Genomic DNA, 19,317 nt, shown 5'->3' with positions numbered 1-19,317 from the left:
ACATTCGTTGAAAGCAGTCAAGTGTTTATGACAAGTGAGTCGGGTTTTGAAACTTGCAAGAGGAAGATTATCCGTTTTGGAGTAAAGAGGGTTTGAAATTTGAATTTATATCCATTGTTGATAAATTGCTTAAAGGTAAAAGTCAATTGAAAAGCCAGAGAAAGGATTTTAGATGCAGATGAAAGCTTGATGAAGCAGTTTAGCCTTTTCCCTAGGCGTAATAACTAATCTACCAACATCTGTTTGTAGTTGTGAAATGGAAGACGAGCATGACCCAAATATAGATAATGCCAGTTTATTCCTCTTCAAGGAATTACTGTTATTTCTCTCGGCTGTATCCTAAGTTCTGTTCGCAGTACAGCGAGACTCAACAAAGACGGTGTAATTTTCATTTGAACGATTTCGTCTCCATGCGTTGAGCTTGGTCTGTTTGTCAAGGTAGGCTCGTCTACATGTATCATCAAACCATGGCTGGTCAAATGTCCTAAGTTTTATGGCATTTCTAAGGAAATATCTGATTAAAATAGCCATCAAGATTTCATTTAACTTCTTGGGATCAGGATCTAATATAGCATCTGAAATATTAAGTGCCTGACAAGCTTCAATAATGCAACCACAATTGCCTTTGGATTTCAACCAGACCATTTTCCCAACAGTGATTTGGGAATACTATACTGATTGACAGACATGTCCATCTCAGTGGTGCAATGATCATAAGTGCCTACATATATTCACAGACCTTGGACTTCGCAACAGCTGGAACACCTGTGAATATGATGTCTAATCTATTACCAGGAATGTGTGTGGGTTCCTCAATTAGTTGGTCAAAATCGGAGGAGATACAGAACTCAAGAGCAAACCGGTCATGTTGATCTGTGGAATTTGAATTTAGACACTCATTGTGCTTTGCATTACAGTCTCTACACATAACGAATGAAGCTTTAGCCTTTCCAAAAGAAAGGATTACAGTAAACAGCAAATACATAAACGTGTAGAATTTACAGCAAATTTTAAAACAAAGAACTACATGGCAACTATACTTCAAATTTTTCTGACGATAAATAAGTCTTCCGAAATTAAAGTGTACAGCCATGTATACCTTGTGCGTGTGGGATGTTACTACGATAAATAAATTCATGGACATCAAACTCGGAATTAAAAATTCGACCTTTGGCTTTTTATTACTTTCAAGAGTCTCATAAAAACAACAAATCGTAGTCATGGGCACAACTCTGGAGATCAAGAAAATTTGATCTAAGCCCTCAATATTTGAGTAAACTACTTTGCAATTTTCCTTGCTGTAATGAGTAGCAGGCACAGGGTTCAGCTCAATGTCTCCCGAAAGAATTCGAGTTGACAACGTTAAATCAACTGGTCAACAAGGTGGAGCGGCACACCTTGTGAGGCAAAAGAATCTGCCAGGTTTGCCAAACAACGGGTGAAGGACAGTCAGGATGGATTTAGAAATAAAAGACTTAAAAGGAAAAGAGTAGGTAAAGACTAAGGCACTGCCCTGATAATCCACCAAGCACCTTTTACTTTCTCATCAGCTTAAAAAAAAAAAAAAAAAAAAAAAAAAAAATATTATAGATATATATATATATATATATATATATATATATAGAGTGTGTGTGTGTGTGTGTATATATATATCTATATATATATTATATATATATATATGATCGTGTGTGTGTGTGTGTGTATATATATATATTATATATACTAATATAAATATATAATATATATATATTATATATTATATGTATATATATATATATATATATATGTGTGTGTGTGTGTGTGTGTGTGTCATTTGTATTCCACATTGGAAAATGAAAATGGTATGTCTCAGAAAATGCCCAACAATTTCGTCCTCCAATGGGGCATTTTCTGAGACATACCATTTTCATTTTCCTATGTGGAATACAACTGAATTACCATGTCTTCGTGCGTAAGAAGATTACCAGTACTATATATGTGTGTGTGTGTATACACATGTATAACTGAATCACGGAAATTTGGAACATGATGAATATATAAATAAAGGTAGAAGCCACGTAGGAAAGTGAAACGATGGAGCGCTGCGAGATCTTTTGACTCAGCGTCCTTTACTTAGCAGACTGACATACATAGGAAAATGAGTGTACAAAGAAGGTTCGTATGAGTGACAGAGGGATTATAAAGTAAATAACTACCCAGAATCCAACACACCTGGAGAATTAGCAACCTTCCCAAAAACAGGGGTACAATTTTGGAGGTTTACAAAAAGATTAAGTCGAACTGCTCAGAAACCGGGACGAGACAATTAAAGGATTATTTTTTCGCAAGGTAAACTTTTTAAAAAATATATTAAACATACATATACAAAGAAAATATCTATAAGGCAACTAATTTGCATTTAAATCTGTGATCGTATCTTTAAGGTCATTCTTATAAACATGTTACTTATACAAGGGTTCAAATATATATATATATATATATATATATATATATATATATATATATATATATATATATATATATATATATATATATATATATATATATATATATATATATATATATTCATATATATGCTTCTCACGTAATTCATGATCTTGACCCGTTTCCCTGATAGCTGGCTGCGCTCTCTTCACTACCTGGGAGGCTCTGGCTGTTGGTACCATAGGAGGCACAATTTCCGTGATGGCTATGCCCATGTTTGACAAAATGCATATTGATGACCCCGTGGGGGCTACTTCAGTACATGGTAAGTTACAATGACCCATTTTCTTTCAAAAGCTTCTATAAATGTCCATTTTATGGTAACAGAAATTGAAGGCAGTTGTGACGTAATTAATTACCGTCGAATTTAAAACTGGTCGGTCCAGCTTGAACATATGAGGATGTGGATAACTGTTGCGGTTTTTCTAGAAGTTTCGTGTTTTGGTTTGTCCAAAAACGTTTTAAGTTTTTATTAGGATATAAAATTAATGAATTGTTATATGTTGGTATAATCTCATCTGCTTGTGTAAATAATTTATTTTTTCAAAAATACTTCAATCTTGAGCGGTTATTGTTAATCAATTGCAACTTAGTCAAAAGGCAGTCTCCAGTATGAACACAGTTCACTTAAATTGCTATCTCATCTTAATGGCCTTTAGGTATATATTAAGAGCTGTAATACTGTTGATCAGGACAGGTGTTGCCATTCGCTCCTTTTCCTTTGGAAACAAAAACTTTGCAACCTCTGCTTATACCAGAGGGCAACCTCTGAGCTTGCAAGTTTAACAGTAAGCAGAACAAAGACAAGAGGTACTCACAAATGCTGTTTCATTCCTGATATCCTAAAGTCAAATAGCCTAATTTACTTTCTGGTCCCGTATAATTAAGAATGTTTTACTTGGCACTATGCCTATGAAGCGGTAGATACAAATGGTATTTTTACGTTTTTGTGAAAACTGCTGATTAATTATCTCCTAAGTTATCTGTTATTTTCCTTAATTTACTTTTAGCATATGTTGGAGAACTGGATGCTGTTATACATTATTAGCTAAATGTGGAGGTGGTAGCTCTTACCCCAACAATGACCACCCAAAGTCTGTGACTCCCATATATCATTTGCTGTTCGTAGACTGGTCTTCTATAATGCAACTTTGAGAAAAATGAGGAACTACATCAACATGGAAATTTTTGGTCTGTAAGTGACGCCATCCTGTAGAGGAAACTGTATCGTGCAGGTAAAGACTGGTTAAGTTCAGCATAGACATTTAGATGTTTAGCTAACAGAACCTCAAAATGTCTATGCTGAACTTAACCATCTGCTTCCTAGTTTACGCTTGGGCTTTAGCAAGGACCTGGGTGCCTGTGATGCACTTCTTTTGATTACCAGTATCGTACAGAAATCCGCAGAGTTTGGTCAAGAAGTTCGTATAATGAATTTGCCAATAGTGCTGCAATTGATCAAGTTAATCACGAAGCCTTGTTTTCAAACTTAGAGGGGAGCTGGGAAACTATTTCTCATTATTAATGTTGAATTTTTCATCATTCACTATAGGTATAATAATGACTACGGAAATGTAACCTCCGTTGTTCTCCATGGTAGTGTTCTTGGTCCATTGTAATTTATAATAAATGCACGAGCCCGGGAACTGAGCTCGGGACATGGTCGGTTGCGAGCTGAGTCGAGTGTGCCAACAGTGCCCAAAAGTAAGAATAAAAACAGGTGAAACGAGAACGGAGAAATAGAATTGCAGATATACTATTGCCTGCGCCCTCTGATATGCCTCTTTTCAATATGTTTTCCATGTTTTTCTTTTCATATCCTTTCAGATTTCGAAATCCTCTCTGTCATAATCATCCTTTTTCACGAAACGATATGTTGTACATGTCGATAGTCTTATTGTTTGGTAAGGTTATGCCTAAATTATTCCAAAACATATCAAACCAAAAACTTTAGAATTTAATGCAGAACTATTCCGGTGTGGCGCCGTTTCTCTATTCTGGTGTGCTGCTTTTCCTCTATTCTGGTGTGGTGCTTTTTCTCCATTCCAGTGTGCTGCATTTTCTCTATTCTGGCGTCCAGCTTTTTCCCTATTCCAGTGTACTGCATTTTCTCTATTCTGGCGTGCTGCTCTTTACGGTGTGCAGTTTTTTTTTTTCTCTATACGATATAAAGAAAAAGCCGATTGATTTATGTGTTTTCTTATGGACATTTGGTGTAACATATAAGAGATTGCCGCAAGGATTCCTCATAGAATTTAAAAATAAAAATCATAATGGAACGGGACTGACATCTAACGTTGCATCATAGACTGTCCCTAACAGTTATCACCTTCATGGCCAAGTTTCCTCTAGAACAGTGGTTCTCATCCTTTTTGTTATCACGCCCCCTCTAAGAGGTGGTCCTTCCCTCCACGCCCCCTTTGCATCTACTATAAGTAACATTCCCTCCCAGATTTAAAGGAGAATAAAAGAGAGAAAGTGGAGGGAAGTGTTCATTCTTTTGGGAATGAATTAGTTAGATACTTGACAATGCTTCTTGCTACTAGATCTTGAATACATGGTTGAATGCCAGAGAGTGCAAAGTCCAAGGCCCCTTCAACTTTCAACCTGTTTCTGTAATTGGTCTTGAGAACAACGAGCTTGGAAAATGCAGCTTCACAAAGATACGTGGATCCTAACCTACTTACGATCCGAACGAGTCAAACTATAGAGTAGCAGACTGTAGGAAACTAACGTCATAAGGCGATACTTTTACATGTTTGCATAAACTTCTGATTGTTAGTTCCTCACTCTTGTTAAGAGAATAACGAATATAATTTGAGAATTTTTTTATATTTCCCTAGGGCTCGCGCCTCCCCTGCTCTAGAGCATGACGTCCCCTACAGAGACTTAAGATATCCATATTGATGTATGTACCTTCCTCACCTTTTCTCCAAGTTGCATTTTCGTAGACCAGTCTACCAAAATGGACAGGGTTAAAAATGAACATATTAGGGGTACAGTAAAGGTCACTGAAGCACCAAAGAAATGCAAGAGGCAAGGTTAAGATGGCATGGCCACCTGATGAGAAGAGAAGAGCAACACATGGCAAGAGAAGTATAATGGGCGTGGAGGTGGATGGAACCAGGGACGTCATTTCATTTTTCCTTGTCGGGGGCGGGGGGGGGGGAGCAAAGGTTTATTTGAGCGTCCCCTCCTGAAAGGGGGAATGGGTGGCGAGCAAAGCGAGTCTAACCAGCCCAGTGGTTTGTTTGTTTGTATGGTGTTTTTACGTTGCATGGAACCAGTGGTTATTCAGCAACGGGACCAACGGCTTTACGTGACTTCCGAACCATGTCGAGAGTGAACTTCTATCACCAGAAATACACATCTCTCACTCCTCAATCGAATGGCCGAGAATCGAACCCGCGACCACCGAGATGGGACGCAAACACCATACCAACCACGCCACTGAGGCGCTTAGCTAGCCCAGTGGCCAGTGTAAGGACACCCGAGAGAATTTTTAGAAATATCAACAATATAGGAGCAATTTGAAGACACTTGTAAAGGGAATTTGAAGAATTTTTATTCCTTATAAATGCTGTATATCAAATTTTGAGGTAATAAATGAAGATGAAAAGATAGTGGAAATTCCTAAACAAACCAAGTTATAAACTCTAGTATTGGTCCTAGAATATCTGCACTTTAACATGTTGCATTAAATAGCTCACTACCTACACAAGGATCATTCAGGAAAACAAGAAAAATTGATATGAACAGGGACGTCTTAAGCTTGGGAAAATGTGTAGAGATAAAATGCTTCAAAATTTTAACAAGGTTCATCTAAAGAAATTTCAAAATAAACTTATGCTTCATGTATTTCAAATATTATCCACTACATCGGTGGATACCTCCTTGATCTTAATTTAGTAAAATTATTAACCAGTATATATCATGGTTAAGATTTTTAACAAGCTCCTTTTCTGCGGCCATGAGAAGCAAGTCATCAAGCGCTCATTTTTCATGGTAGTTCGTAGATACGTTTTCACTAAACTAAGCCCTGAAAACAGTCGTTCATTGCTAGTAGTAGTTACTGCAAGGGTGATGAGAATTTACCAATTTTAAGAATTTCTGAGTAAGCACTTTCTAATGGTTCAAACAAATTCTTAGGCTTTTCATTCTTAGTTAGAAATTGACTGTTTGCTACAGAAATTTGGGCATTTAGAAGGATTTCATCTCTGTATATCCTTATAAAACTGTACCATGGCAGACAGTTTCTTATCATTTAAAAAGTCATTAGAATTACAGTCAAGTGCATTCATCACTGCTATTAGAGGCATATTATGAGTGAATCTGTTATCCATCTCAGAGAGAAATCTGTTTAATATGTCAAAATAGACTTTTGAATAATACCTCATTTAAAAAGTTTTAATTTGGATGAGATCTTTTGAATCCTCTTGGGTCTGCCTACTTGACTGGAGTCTTTCAAGTTTGTATCAATCTCATATGCAGCAGAAAAAATCTTAGCCTTGTCAAAGATATTAGAGAAACCTTCATCTGTTCTCAAGACCTGTAGTTCTTTAATGGTTGACTGTATGAGAGAGCAAGCTTCAGATAGCAATCATTCCTTCGCTTTCTGCAACATGAAGATTCACGATAATCTTGAAAGACAGTAATTGCTCGTAGAGTCAACTTGCTTCAGCTGCAGCTTCTGAATCAGAGCTCCCTTCAACTTTGTGAAGCACTGCTAACAAACTTCCATAACGAAGCCAAACCTTTGCAACTGACCGATAATAATAAGACCATCTTGTTATAGCAGGTCTTTCTAATGTCAAAACTTGCAAGTCTTCAACTGTCTGTGCCTCTGTGAAAAGTTGGTACCTTTATTGCTGTTAGTTATAAAATGCGTACAGTGTGTTAATAACTGAAAAGAAAGAAGAGACCACTGATATTCTTTACACAGTCACCCAGTACTAACTAAATTAAGCCTGTGGGCATGGCATTGTATGTACACTGCTTGGGGAAATTTATCTCGTAGTTGTGCCTGAACGCCACTAAAGCATCTACACATGACACTTACCCCATCATAGCACTGTGCCACACAGTTTGACCAAATTAAACAGATTGTTCTATCTCCTTATATATAAAATCAGCTAAACAGGCTACATCAACCTTTTCCATGTGATATGTAGTACCAATGACACGTTCCTTCACAACTCCTTCATTAAAGTGCCTAACAAGATTAGCCAACTGTTCTTTTTTTGACAAGTCTTTTGTCTCATCAAACAACAGAAAAAAAATCTTTATATGTTATGTATTATTTATATTGTTCTGAACATATTAAAAACAACTAATGTGAATTAATCCCTCTCTACACTTCAACCTTATTTAGATTTTTTCGACACTGTTTCGTGAACAGTGACCTTATAATAATTATATAAACATATATATATAGTATATATATATATATATATACATATATATATATATATATATATATATATATATTATATATATATATAAGTATATTCTATCGCTGATTTGGAGGCGCCCTAGAAAGCTTGTGTGGGGATGGGGGGCGAGCGCCCCTCACTGCCCCCCAAAATGACGCCCCTGAATGAAACACGAAGGAGAGGGAGACCTAAGACCAGGTGGAGAGAATCCATTAGAGATGATATGAGGGAGAAGGGAGTTCGGGAGGAAATGACACAGGACAGAAGTAGATGGAAGAGACTCGTTAAAAACGACGACCCCGAATAGGGATAAAGCTGGGAAGAAGAAGGAGTCTACGAACAGTTTTGGTGAAAAACAAATTTGTCGCTCCACGTGTTTAAGTATTAGTATTCCTTATATTTAGAATCGTTGACTATTGGTCACACTGTATAGTATTCTGATTGCTTCAAATTTTCAGGACTCTGTGGTATGTGGGCCATGATAGCAATCGGACTTTTTGTCAAAGCAGACTCGCTTTTACGTTTTACTAGCGGGAACGCGGGACTCTTCCGAGGTAAGCTGTTGAAGGCTTTTCTGCATGAAAATATATACAAAATTTACATTAAAATGTCAACGAGTAAAAGATGCCATAAGTATAACTTACTTTTCAATTCACAGGCGGGGGGTTTTACTTACTCGGCATTCAGACCCTTGCCTGCGCTTGTATCTCCGTATGGTCAATGCTCTCCACGTACGTCATACTAAAAGTAAGTGACTGGTACAGTTTCCTACAGTAAGTTAACATATTTTCACTCCAGAGACTCATTCCAGAGCAGCGGTCGCCAACCCTTCGAACTTCATGGACCACTAAATGTATAATTTTAAATTTGCTGGACCACTAATTTTAATTTAAAAAAAAAAAAAAGATAAATGCATTTTTATATGCATTTTATGTATACTACATCAGGTTAAATTTATATTTGTAAGGTTTATTTTATTGTAATTACTAATGCTGTTAGTTTGTTAATGCTGTTTTTTTATGCTAACTGCTGGATCCAAATTTTTAATGCTAAATCTAGGATTAAAAATGCTAAATTGGGGCCTAAAGATAGCGGAGGACAAGGATCTTCACGATCTTATCCGGTCCTTCGAGACCTCCAAGAAAAAGTCCTCACTTCCACCTAGTTTGAATCTGGACGTGGTCCTATAATTCCTCGCATCCGTCAAGTTCGAGCCTTCTCATCAGGCTTCCTTTAGAAACCTAACGAGGAAATGTATTTTTCTCTTGTACAATTTGTATCAGGTTGCCTGAAGAGGATTAAGAAAACATAAATATTTAAAAAATTTCCCAATTTTCTTGCGGACCATCAAAATTTACTCATAGACAACCAGTGGTCCAGGACCACCGGTTGGCGACCACTGTATCCAGAGGATTTTGATGACTTGGTATCTTAAGAGCCCAGCTCTAACAGGCTTATTTTAACGTAACTTCAAAAGCCTTTCGTTAAAATCCAGTCATAGAAGAACACGATAATAAGATGCGTTACAGGCACAGTAAAGGCCCCTACACACTGAAAGATTGTCTGAACGATTGTCGTTATCGACCCACACACACATGGCATCATCTCTAGAAGAGACGCGCGCGATAGCGTTATATCGGCAGACAAACCCATACATTGAACGACCTGTGTATGACAGACTTCATCGCAAGCCAGCAAGGCAGCAACCTGGTCGTGACAGCCTCCAGCTGAGATCATTCAGACACGAAGCTCCGCCCACTTTTGAATTCAGACAAGCCCATACAAAGTGTTTTTGCGAACGATACAGACAGTCGTTCAGACAATCGTTCAGTGTATGGGGGCCTTAACGTCGGACACCGAAGCAGACTTCTAAACACATCCCTTCATTCCCTGTTTCCGGAACAGGCTATCGATATGTTTTGCGTCTCGATTCGAATGTCCGAGTGGGAGGAGTTGGTAGGCGCCGACTTTGCCGAGCACGCCATTCGTCGGAGGAATATCGGTGTGAGCCGAGCTGTGTCTGTTCTTGGGCTTCAGCACCACGGACGCGATTACAGTGATATTGCTCCTCAGGGAGACAATCCGTGTAAGTCTTTTGTTCATGAGCTCATTTTCTGTCTTATCTCCAAGTCCTGATACATAATTATTTATATATTATTATTATTTGGAAATTAACCAGAACAATGCCGAGTTTGTACAATGCATTTGAAATAAAAAAAAATAGTAAGAACATTACTACTTAAATACAACTTCTCCTCATTTTTCAATGTATTTTACATTACAAAAAGTCTTGTAATTTGAAATGTGGAATGTAGTGGATGAATTCTAATTTCAAGTGAGCTTTCGAACCTGATTAAGAAAGATTAATTGACATCAACAATTCAACAGCTAAACTATACGTAGGCCACAGCACTGACTCGGTAAAAGAAAGAGGTTCTTTCTTCCTCCATTTCATATGATATGAGGTTGTCTGATAACTGTTAAGACCCCATACACCAACCCCCAACTCACCCACCCGCCCTCGCCTCCAATATATGGGGGGAATACTTACATTGGAATGGTCGGTAACAATGGTAGCTCGTAGTTGAAGATCCCTACAACGTCAGCGATCTCTCTCTCTCTCTCTCTCTCTCTCTCTCTCTCTCACTGAAACCTCGTAACCTTAGTTTGTGTGTGAATCAAACCCCAGATTACCAAAAGTAGACATTATTTATTTTGTAATTTTCACAAAAAGACAAGTAAATGAAAAATCATGCATGAAAGATGATTAATCCCAATTACGCTATTTTCCAAAGCAAACTATACCGTTGCAAGAAATCATAATTTGTAGGAATTAAATTTGTAGGAATTATCTCCCGCCTCCCACAAGATCAACCAAAATCCACCACATTAATTATAAGTCTGTGATCCATAAAAAAAGAGAAAATAGTAACTTTGCCCCCAGTTTCATTTCCACAAGGGGCTATATGTATTTTACATTTACCTGAAACATCTGCAAGGGACAGAGCAATTTCCATTAGACCAGTGTACCCAGTTCATAAAACAATAAAATACACAATAAAGATATTGAATAATGGCAAGCACTAATCTGGAAAGTTATCAGGCCTGAAATTGAAAAATTATAAAAATTAGTAATTTTTTAAGGTCCTAATCACTCTTTCAGCTAAGTTATTATTACTCGATCTTCCAGCTAAGTTTCCTACTCACTCTTCCAGCTATATTCCTACTCACTCTTCCAGCTATGTTCCTACTCACTCTTCCAGCTAAGTTCCTACTCACTCTTCCAGCTAAAGTCCTACTCACTCTTCCAGACTAAGTTCCTTCTCAATCTTCCAGCTAAGTTCCTATCACTCTTCCAGTAAGTCCTATCCAGCTTAAGTTCCTACTCACTCTTCCAGCTACGTTCCTACTCACTCTTCCAGCTAAGTTCCTACTCACTCTTCCAGCTAAGTTCCTACTCACTCTTCCAGCTAAGTTCCTACTCACTCTTCCAGCTAAGTTCCTACTCACTCTTCCAGCTAAGTTCCTACTCACTCTTTCAGCTAAGTTATTATTCACTTCTAGCTAAGATCCTACTCACTATTTCAGCTGTTTCCTACTCACTCTTTCAGCTAAGTTCCTACTCACTTTAGCGTTTTCGTAACGCACAAACTGATACACATCTATGGGTAACAGACCCGAAAATCCGATTCACACCGGACCAAAAACTTCCATACCTTCCGCCGAATTTTAACCAATTACCGAGACCTTCCTTGAAAAAAACGGGACGCAATATCTTAAAAACTAACCGTGGACCCTTTTTTAAAATAATTCCATTTTGTTCCCCACACTCAAATTACCCAATGAAATACTTGTATTAACTAACCTAAACTAACATGGGGGCATTTCAAAAAAATGGGGCTGGTGCAATGCTTGTACTATACATCTCAGAACGGGTGAACGTCGACAGAAAGTTCGTATTCGCCATACCACAGCAATCCCGCTGCGCACCCCGCCCCCCTCTCCCCTTTAATACATATTTCATGTTTCAAGACTTTTAGTAGAGGTATAAAAAACACCCGGAAATTGATAAAATAATGTCCATCAATTTTCTCATCAATATTGATAAGATTTTCAGTTAGTAACAATATCAAAAGCAATTTGACCGAAGTCAAGTTATCGTTGACGACGATAAACACACTGAATAGCAACAGTAACAAACGACAGGTAATTGGTGTACCTATACCAGCAGCAAATTACAAAATAACGCCACACAACAAGCGGAAAATATGAGGCTTGTAAAGCATGATGTCATATAACTGAAGCAACTAACAAAACAACGGTAATGGCCGTCACGGAGAGAGTAATAATGATAATATTAGCAATAAAAATGACAGCCATCAAATTCAGACCACAAAAAGTTTCATAAGCAGTTACACAATAATAATAATAATAATATCAGCATAAAGACAGCATACATATTCAGTGGCCTTATCATGAAATCTTTGGGCATTTTCCCTCTTAAGTTTGTCGCACAATATTTTTAACTTCATTACGTACCCTGACTTTTATTTTCCTGTTGAAACGACCATTTTCATGAAATTCCATCTATGCAACAGAACGACCGCAGATTTGTGTCAAATAGGGTTTCTTGCTAGTCATTATTAAGGTTCTTTGCAGCGTCCCTTTGGCCCTTAGCTGCAAACCTTTTCGTTTGTTTTACTGTACCTCCGTTCATAATTTCTTCCCTCTTACTTTCCATCCTCTCCTAACAGTTTATTCATCGTGCAACTCCTGGGTTTTACTGCTGTTACACCTTTCAAACCTTTTATGTCAATTTCCGTTTCAGCACTGAATGACCTCATAGGTTCCAGTGCTTGGCCTTTGGCGTAAATTCTGTATTCAGTTCAGTCAATTCTATTCTCTACAGATCTCTGCTCGATAAATCTCTAAGATAATTAATTCCAGGCAGTAACTGTTGTTCCTTAACAGACGAGTTAATGCAAGTGTTGTGACCTTTGTGTGCATTAAATTGTTGATACACCCCCCTTTAATCTTGGTTGTCGTTCGTAAAACCAACATTTCTTGTAATCGATTGTTCCATCGTATGCAGTTTGCTTGAAGCAGGACCTGGCTTGAAGAAACCTTCAAGGCGGAAGATCTTGCACTCCGTTGTTTCACTCCTTGTGGCCTTATGCTCTTTTTTATTTTTTTAATCATGTTGCTATTCCCGATATAGAATTATATATATATATATATATATATATATATATATATATAGATACATATATACTATATATATATATATATATATATATATATATATATATATATATATATTATTATATATTGCTACTTTCAAAATGCATGTTTTCCCCTCTTTGAAATGTCTTGTAGATTGTGCAACATTTTTTCAGATTCCTAGATAGCTTAGAATAGGATGTTTTAGAATGTGTGTTCAGATTTCGCATTAACGTCTTGTAAAAGAATATATATATAACGTAAAGAGAGAGATCCTTGTCTTTTCAAAGCTGCAAATGTTTAACTTTTATGTCAGCACTTTAAGATTAGAGTCTGCGAGATCCGTTTGCTTCCCTGCTCTGTCAGCGCGTTTGATAGCGAGCTCGTTGTCATCAAAAACATGTCAATCTTAATTATCGTTTACCCTCCGTTTCAATCAGGTACGTATCTGTTGAGCAGACTTGTATGGTACGTGTATATCTTTGTCAAGTCCCATGTGGATGTTGCACATTATGTGTGTAAGATTGCGTCAGATTTCAGAACTTTCTGGAAGCTTTCGTACCCAGAACGTATTTGTCATCTGCCTAGCCCAATTTCCGCAAGGAAGAGTTTTCATTCGATCTTAAGACCTCGAGGCAGTTAGATCTCCCTCTCTCTCTCTCTCTCTCTCTCGCGCGCTCTCTCTCTCTCTCACTCGACATCGAGATTAAATTAACGTAACGTAAATTTGGTCACTCATAACTTGTGAGAATTCTATATTTGATATTTCTTAGAATTTATTTAGTTTATTTAATTTCTTTTGTGGAATCTGAACAAACATTTCATAACGGCGCCTGGTTTTTTTGTGAAAGTGTAATATACAAGAGAAAGAAAGAAGTTGGTATACCAAAAAAGGTAAAGTGTGTTATATTTTTATTAGTTGCAACTAATAATGGATAGGGAGTGTGTTTAACTAATAACGGATAGGAATTGTGTTTAACTAATAATTGATAGGAACTGTTGTCTGTTACAAAGGTTTGGTAAAAACTGTTGGTTACAGTGTTTTGAATGAAAAAGATTTACACTTTTACACATTGCTGATATTTTTGTGTTTGTGTCTGTTCCATTGTTTGTGCACTTATTCATTTTCTTATTGAAGTGTGTCTTTTTGTTTTATATTTTCATTTACATTCACCATTTAATTGGACTTAGTTATTTTTTTTTCATTGCTTATCATTGCACATTTAATTAATTTAACACTTTGTGAATTGATTTGCTTTTACTTAGAATTCTTTTCAAGTTTTATTGTTGTTTAACACTTGTGAATTAATTTCAAATTTTCAATTATTGCCTAACACTTTTGAATTTTGATTGAATTAATTTTCTTGAATTTTGTGATAAATTAATTTTGATTTAATTTTACTTAATTTGATTCAAGAATTGATTAAACTTTACTTTGTTTTCAAGTAACAGTAATTTTCCCTAATATTGTGAATTTCACTTATAAATTTTGAATTTAATAATAAATTTTTGTATTTAAAATTTTTATAAGTGTTTTCTTTATCTTACACCAGTATAAGTATATATAATTATGATTATATTCATGTTAGGTAGAAACATAGAGTGGTAATTGATTTGCTTTCCTTCAATTTAATTGAAGTGACTTAGAACCAGGGAAGTACTTAGACTTCTGAATCAGGGAAATACTTAGAGTTTTTGAAAGTTGTTGATGGAGTGATGCCCTTTGATTAATTTAATTACTTACAAGATTACCTCACACCTGTTTTGATGAACTTAGTCTGATTTTCTGCAATACTGGTAAGTGTTAAGGGATCACTGTTGCCTTTAGAGTATTCAGTCGTTTAAACGTGTTATGAGGGTTCAGGTGTCTGGCTTTTGGTGAGGTAATATTTGATGCATGGTAACCAGATATTTAGCACTTCGTAACATTATTTAATGGTGCCCAGAGACCCGGGAAAGCAGATTTCATTATCACTCTAGAATATACTGGTGGTGTTAGGAATATATTTTGTTAGGAGAGTGACCATATAGTTTTGTTTTGCATTTATTGTATTGAATTGTAAGTTGATAACTTAGAGGAAAATGGCTCAGTTCAATGTTCAGGAATTTTTAGCAACTCCTTCCGTCCAAGTTTTGTCTGAAACCACTCAGTCTAGAGCACAGTGGAGCGCTTTAGCAGAGGCATGTGGTGGTTATGTGTCTACTAGTATGGTAAAGGCACAAATAAGATGTATTGCTATGGAATCATTGATAAACTCTGGTAGATTAACTGATGAAGATGAGTTAGAATTGGCTCAAGAGTTGTTGAATGTAGCACGTGCTGATCTCATAAATAAGCAAGCAGAAAAGAAAGAGAAAAGTGATGCAGAGTTAGAGCTTAGACGCATTGAAGCAGAAGAGAATTTGATTAAGCTAAAAATGCTTGCTGAAAGAGAGAGAATGCAAGCTGAAAGAGAGAGAATGCAAGCTGAAAGAGAAAGAATAGACAGGGAAAAACAAGAAAGAAGAGAAGAGAAGAAGAAAAAAGCAGCAGAAGAGGAAAGAGAAAGAATAAAAGAGGAAAGAGAAATCGCAAGACATGAAAGGGAAATGGAATTAATAAGAGCTAGATCCACATTACCTGTAACACCGTCTAACCCTAACCAAGGTAATCAAGACCCTGTATTTGATTTAGTGAGAGTACAGAAGTTAATCCCTAAGTTTACTGAAGAAGCTCCAGATGAGTTTTTTGATCACTTTGAGAAAGTGGCTTCAGGTATGGGATGGCCAGAGGATAAATGGTCAGTTTTGACTAGCAAAGTGTCTTGATTGGTTAAAGGGAGAAGTGCTTATCTAGTCCTTAACAGCTGATCAGTGTAAAGACTACAAAGGTAACTTAAACACAGTGTGCTACAAGTTTACCAGATGACCCCAGAGTACTACAATGAGAGATTCAGAAATTAAAGAAAAGATGAGAAAGGAACATTCTTAGATTATGCTTACAAGGTGAGAAGGTGTTTCAAACGTTGGGTAGAAGCTGCTAAAGTTAAAAACTTTTGATGAGTTAGAAGAGTTACTTGTTCTTGAACAGTATCTTAAGGGAATTCCTGAACATATAAGAGCCTATTTAAGAGAGAGAGAAGTGAAGAAACTTGACAAAGCCGCTACACTTAGTGAAGATTACAATATAATCAGTAGCAAACGTAATTACAATGTCAAGTACCAGAGTCAACAACGCCCAGGTTTTAAGTCTTATCCAAATAACAGGAACAAATTTAATGGGAAACCTTCAAGTGATACTACTAAGAGTACACAAGGAAATACAGCTCAGCAAATTAATGTGAAATCCTCATCCAGTTTTTCAAGATAGTTACAGAAACCTAATGTTGTCTGTTTCAAGTGTGGAAGAGTAGGACACTACAGTCAAGAGTGTTACCGGAATCAACAGCAGTCAAAACCAGTTAGTCAAGTGGTGAAACAAACTACGAAGAGCAGTGTGGGAAAGAATCAGACTCCAGAGAAGAATGAAACTAAACAAGCTGAATGTTTAGCAGCCAGTGGAAATGTTACCTCAAGCAGTGAGTGGTTAAGCAGTGTGGAGGCTTTTAAGCCATATATCTATGAGGGTATGCTGTCAACTCAAGAAGGAAGTATGCAGGTACCAGTCAAGATATTACGTGATACAGGGAGTAACCATAGTGTGGTAGTACGTGGTTCTCACCCTCAGTTGGAGAAGAGTCTCACAGGAGATTCAGTTATTTTGAAGGGTATAGGAGGAGAGGAAGTAACTCCTATATGCCGCTTACACCTGTCATGTGAATTGGTGACAGGGAATGTTGATTTTGCTGTAAAGGACTCACTGGCTGTGGAAGGTATACATGTTCTGTTGGGGAATGAAGTTGGTGGTGTGCCATTTATTCCTTGTCCTGTAGTGACAGACAAACCATTTGAGGATTAGTCCTACAGAAGAGTTGGAGAAGAATAACCCCACCCCGTTTCCTAGTTGTGTAACTACCAGAAGTATGAAGAGGACTACGACTGTAAGTGAAGAAACTGAGGATTTACACACCCAAGAAGGATCAAGTGAAGGATCTTTGTGCTTAGAAGAATTATTCCAGGGAAGTGAAGTTTCCCATAGTGCTGACCAAGAAGAGATTTCCCAAGAAGATGAAGAAGACGACAACGAAGAAGAAGAACCTGATGTTCCTGAAGAGACTCCGAGTAGTCAAAGTGTTGCTGAAGACAGTAGTGAAACTACAGTAGCTGAGTTAGCAGATATTGAGAATTCAACCCTTGAAGTTGGTCAAGTGACAAGAGAGAAGCTGATGGACTTGCAGAAGAAGGATGCATCGTTAACTGATTTGTTCTTCAGAGTTGTTGTTGATCGAGAAGAGATGCAACAAACTCCTACCTGTTACTATCTGAAGGAAGGTTTACTGATGAGGAAGTATAGACCTACAGATATACCAGGAGATGCTGTATGGGGCGAATATCATCAAATTTTGATTCCATATCCATTGAGAAAGCAAGTGATTGCGGTAGCTCATGAGTCTGGACATATGGGAATCAGGAAGACTGTGGAGAAGATCATGAAACATTTTTTCTGGCCTGGACTTCACAGAGATGTTAGCAGGTTTTGTCGTGAGTGTCATAACCTGCCAGATAGCTGGAAAACCGAATGAAGAAACCATCAAGAAAGCCCCCCTACAACCTATAGAAGTTAGAGGAGAACCCTTTAGCAAAGTGATTATAGACATGGTTGGACCATTGCCGAAGACAAAGAAAGGAAATGAGTATTTATTGACATTAATGTGTCCTGTGACAAGGTATCCAGAAGCAATCCCTGTTAGAAACATATCTGCCAAGATAGTTGCTGGAAAACTTGTGGAGTTTTTCTCAAAGTTTGGTATACCAGAAATTGTACAAAGTGATAGAGGAACGAACTTTACTTCCAAGTTGTTCCAGGATGTGATGAATTTGTTAGGGGTGAAACAACAGTTATCAACCGCTTATCATCCAGAAACTCAAGGTGCCTTGGAAAGGTTCCACCAGACATTGAAAAGTATGCTGACAAAGTATTGCTCTGAGTCAGGAAGAGAATGGGATGTTGGTTTACCATTAATGTTGTTTGAAGTTAGGAATGCTTATCAAGAAAGTATGGGATGTTCACCTAATGAGATGATTTTTGGAAGAGAAGTGAGAGGACCATTGAAGATTCTTGCAGAAAATTGGGAAGAAAATCAAGAGGAAAGCCAAGCAGAGTATGTGAAGAACTTAAGGAAGAGGTTGAAAGAGATTAGAAAATTCTCTTTAGAAAACTTGAAAATGAGTCAAGAGAAAATGAAAAGGAGATTTGATGCTAAGGCTAAGCTAAGAAGTTTTAGTATTGGTCAACAAGTGTTAGTGTTCTTACCTGTCAAGAGATTTCCCCTCACTAATAAATTTCAAGGTCCTTACAAGATAATTCGGAAGTTAAGTGATAGAACTTATGTGATTGAAACACCAGAAAGAAGAAGAAAACAAAGGAAGATACATGTGAACCTCTTGAAACCTTATTTCTCAGAAACTAAAACTGAAACTGTGTCAGTAACCCAGACAACTTTATCTACAGAAGACGATGATGGCTACGAATTGGAGCTGCAAGCAAGATGAATAATTCTTCAATTTTGGAAAATTTGGAGGATAAACTGAAACATCTGAGTGTTGAACAAGGTGAAGACTTAAGTGAAGTAATTAGAAGTTTTCCAGAAATTTTTTCAGATGTGCCTAGACGTACTGATCTGACCAAGCATGAAATCAAGATTCAAGAAGATGGAAAACCTTTCAAGCAAAGAGCCTATCGCTTATCACCGTATCATCGAGATGTTTTGAAGAAGGAAGTTGAGTATTTGCTGCAACATGGATTAGCAGAACCCAGTTCAAGTCACTTTAGTTCTCCATGTGTGTTAGTGAAGAAACCAGATGGTTCATTTAGGATGTGTACTGATTATAGGAAGCTGAATTCTATCAGTGTGGCTGATAATTATCCTTTGCTCTTATAGATCAGTTACTTGATAATATTGGGCAAGCCAAGTTTTGTTTCCAAGATAGACTTGTTGAAAGGATATTATCAAATTCCCTTAGATGAGAATGCGAAGCTGCTGTCAGCTTTTATTACTCCTTTTGGACTATATCAGTATACTGTTCTGCCGTTTGGTCTGAT

At 37.1% G+C, this 19,317-nt stretch overlaps 1 protein-coding gene across 1 annotated transcript in view; it reads left to right on the top strand.

The window, feature by feature from the left end:
* LOC135222262 (putative ammonium transporter 3) overlaps window positions 1-19,317 on the top strand; it is a 31,757-nt gene that overhangs the window by 8,692 nt on the left and 3,748 nt on the right. Inside the window, 4 exon segments of the mRNA XM_064260375.1 lie at window positions 2,618-2,749; window positions 8,375-8,470; window positions 8,575-8,663; window positions 9,822-10,002. Of these exon segments, the coding sequence (XP_064116445.1) occupies window positions 2,618-2,749; window positions 8,375-8,470; window positions 8,575-8,663; window positions 9,822-10,002 (498 nt within the window).

The sequence above is a fragment of the Macrobrachium nipponense genome, chromosome 3 (assembly GCF_015104395.2).
Source record: "Macrobrachium nipponense isolate FS-2020 chromosome 3, ASM1510439v2, whole genome shotgun sequence".
Taxonomy (NCBI): domain Eukaryota; kingdom Metazoa; phylum Arthropoda; class Malacostraca; order Decapoda; family Palaemonidae; genus Macrobrachium; species Macrobrachium nipponense.
Note: the sequence above shows the minus strand (reverse complement) of the source record. Positions and strands in the feature narration are given on the sequence as shown.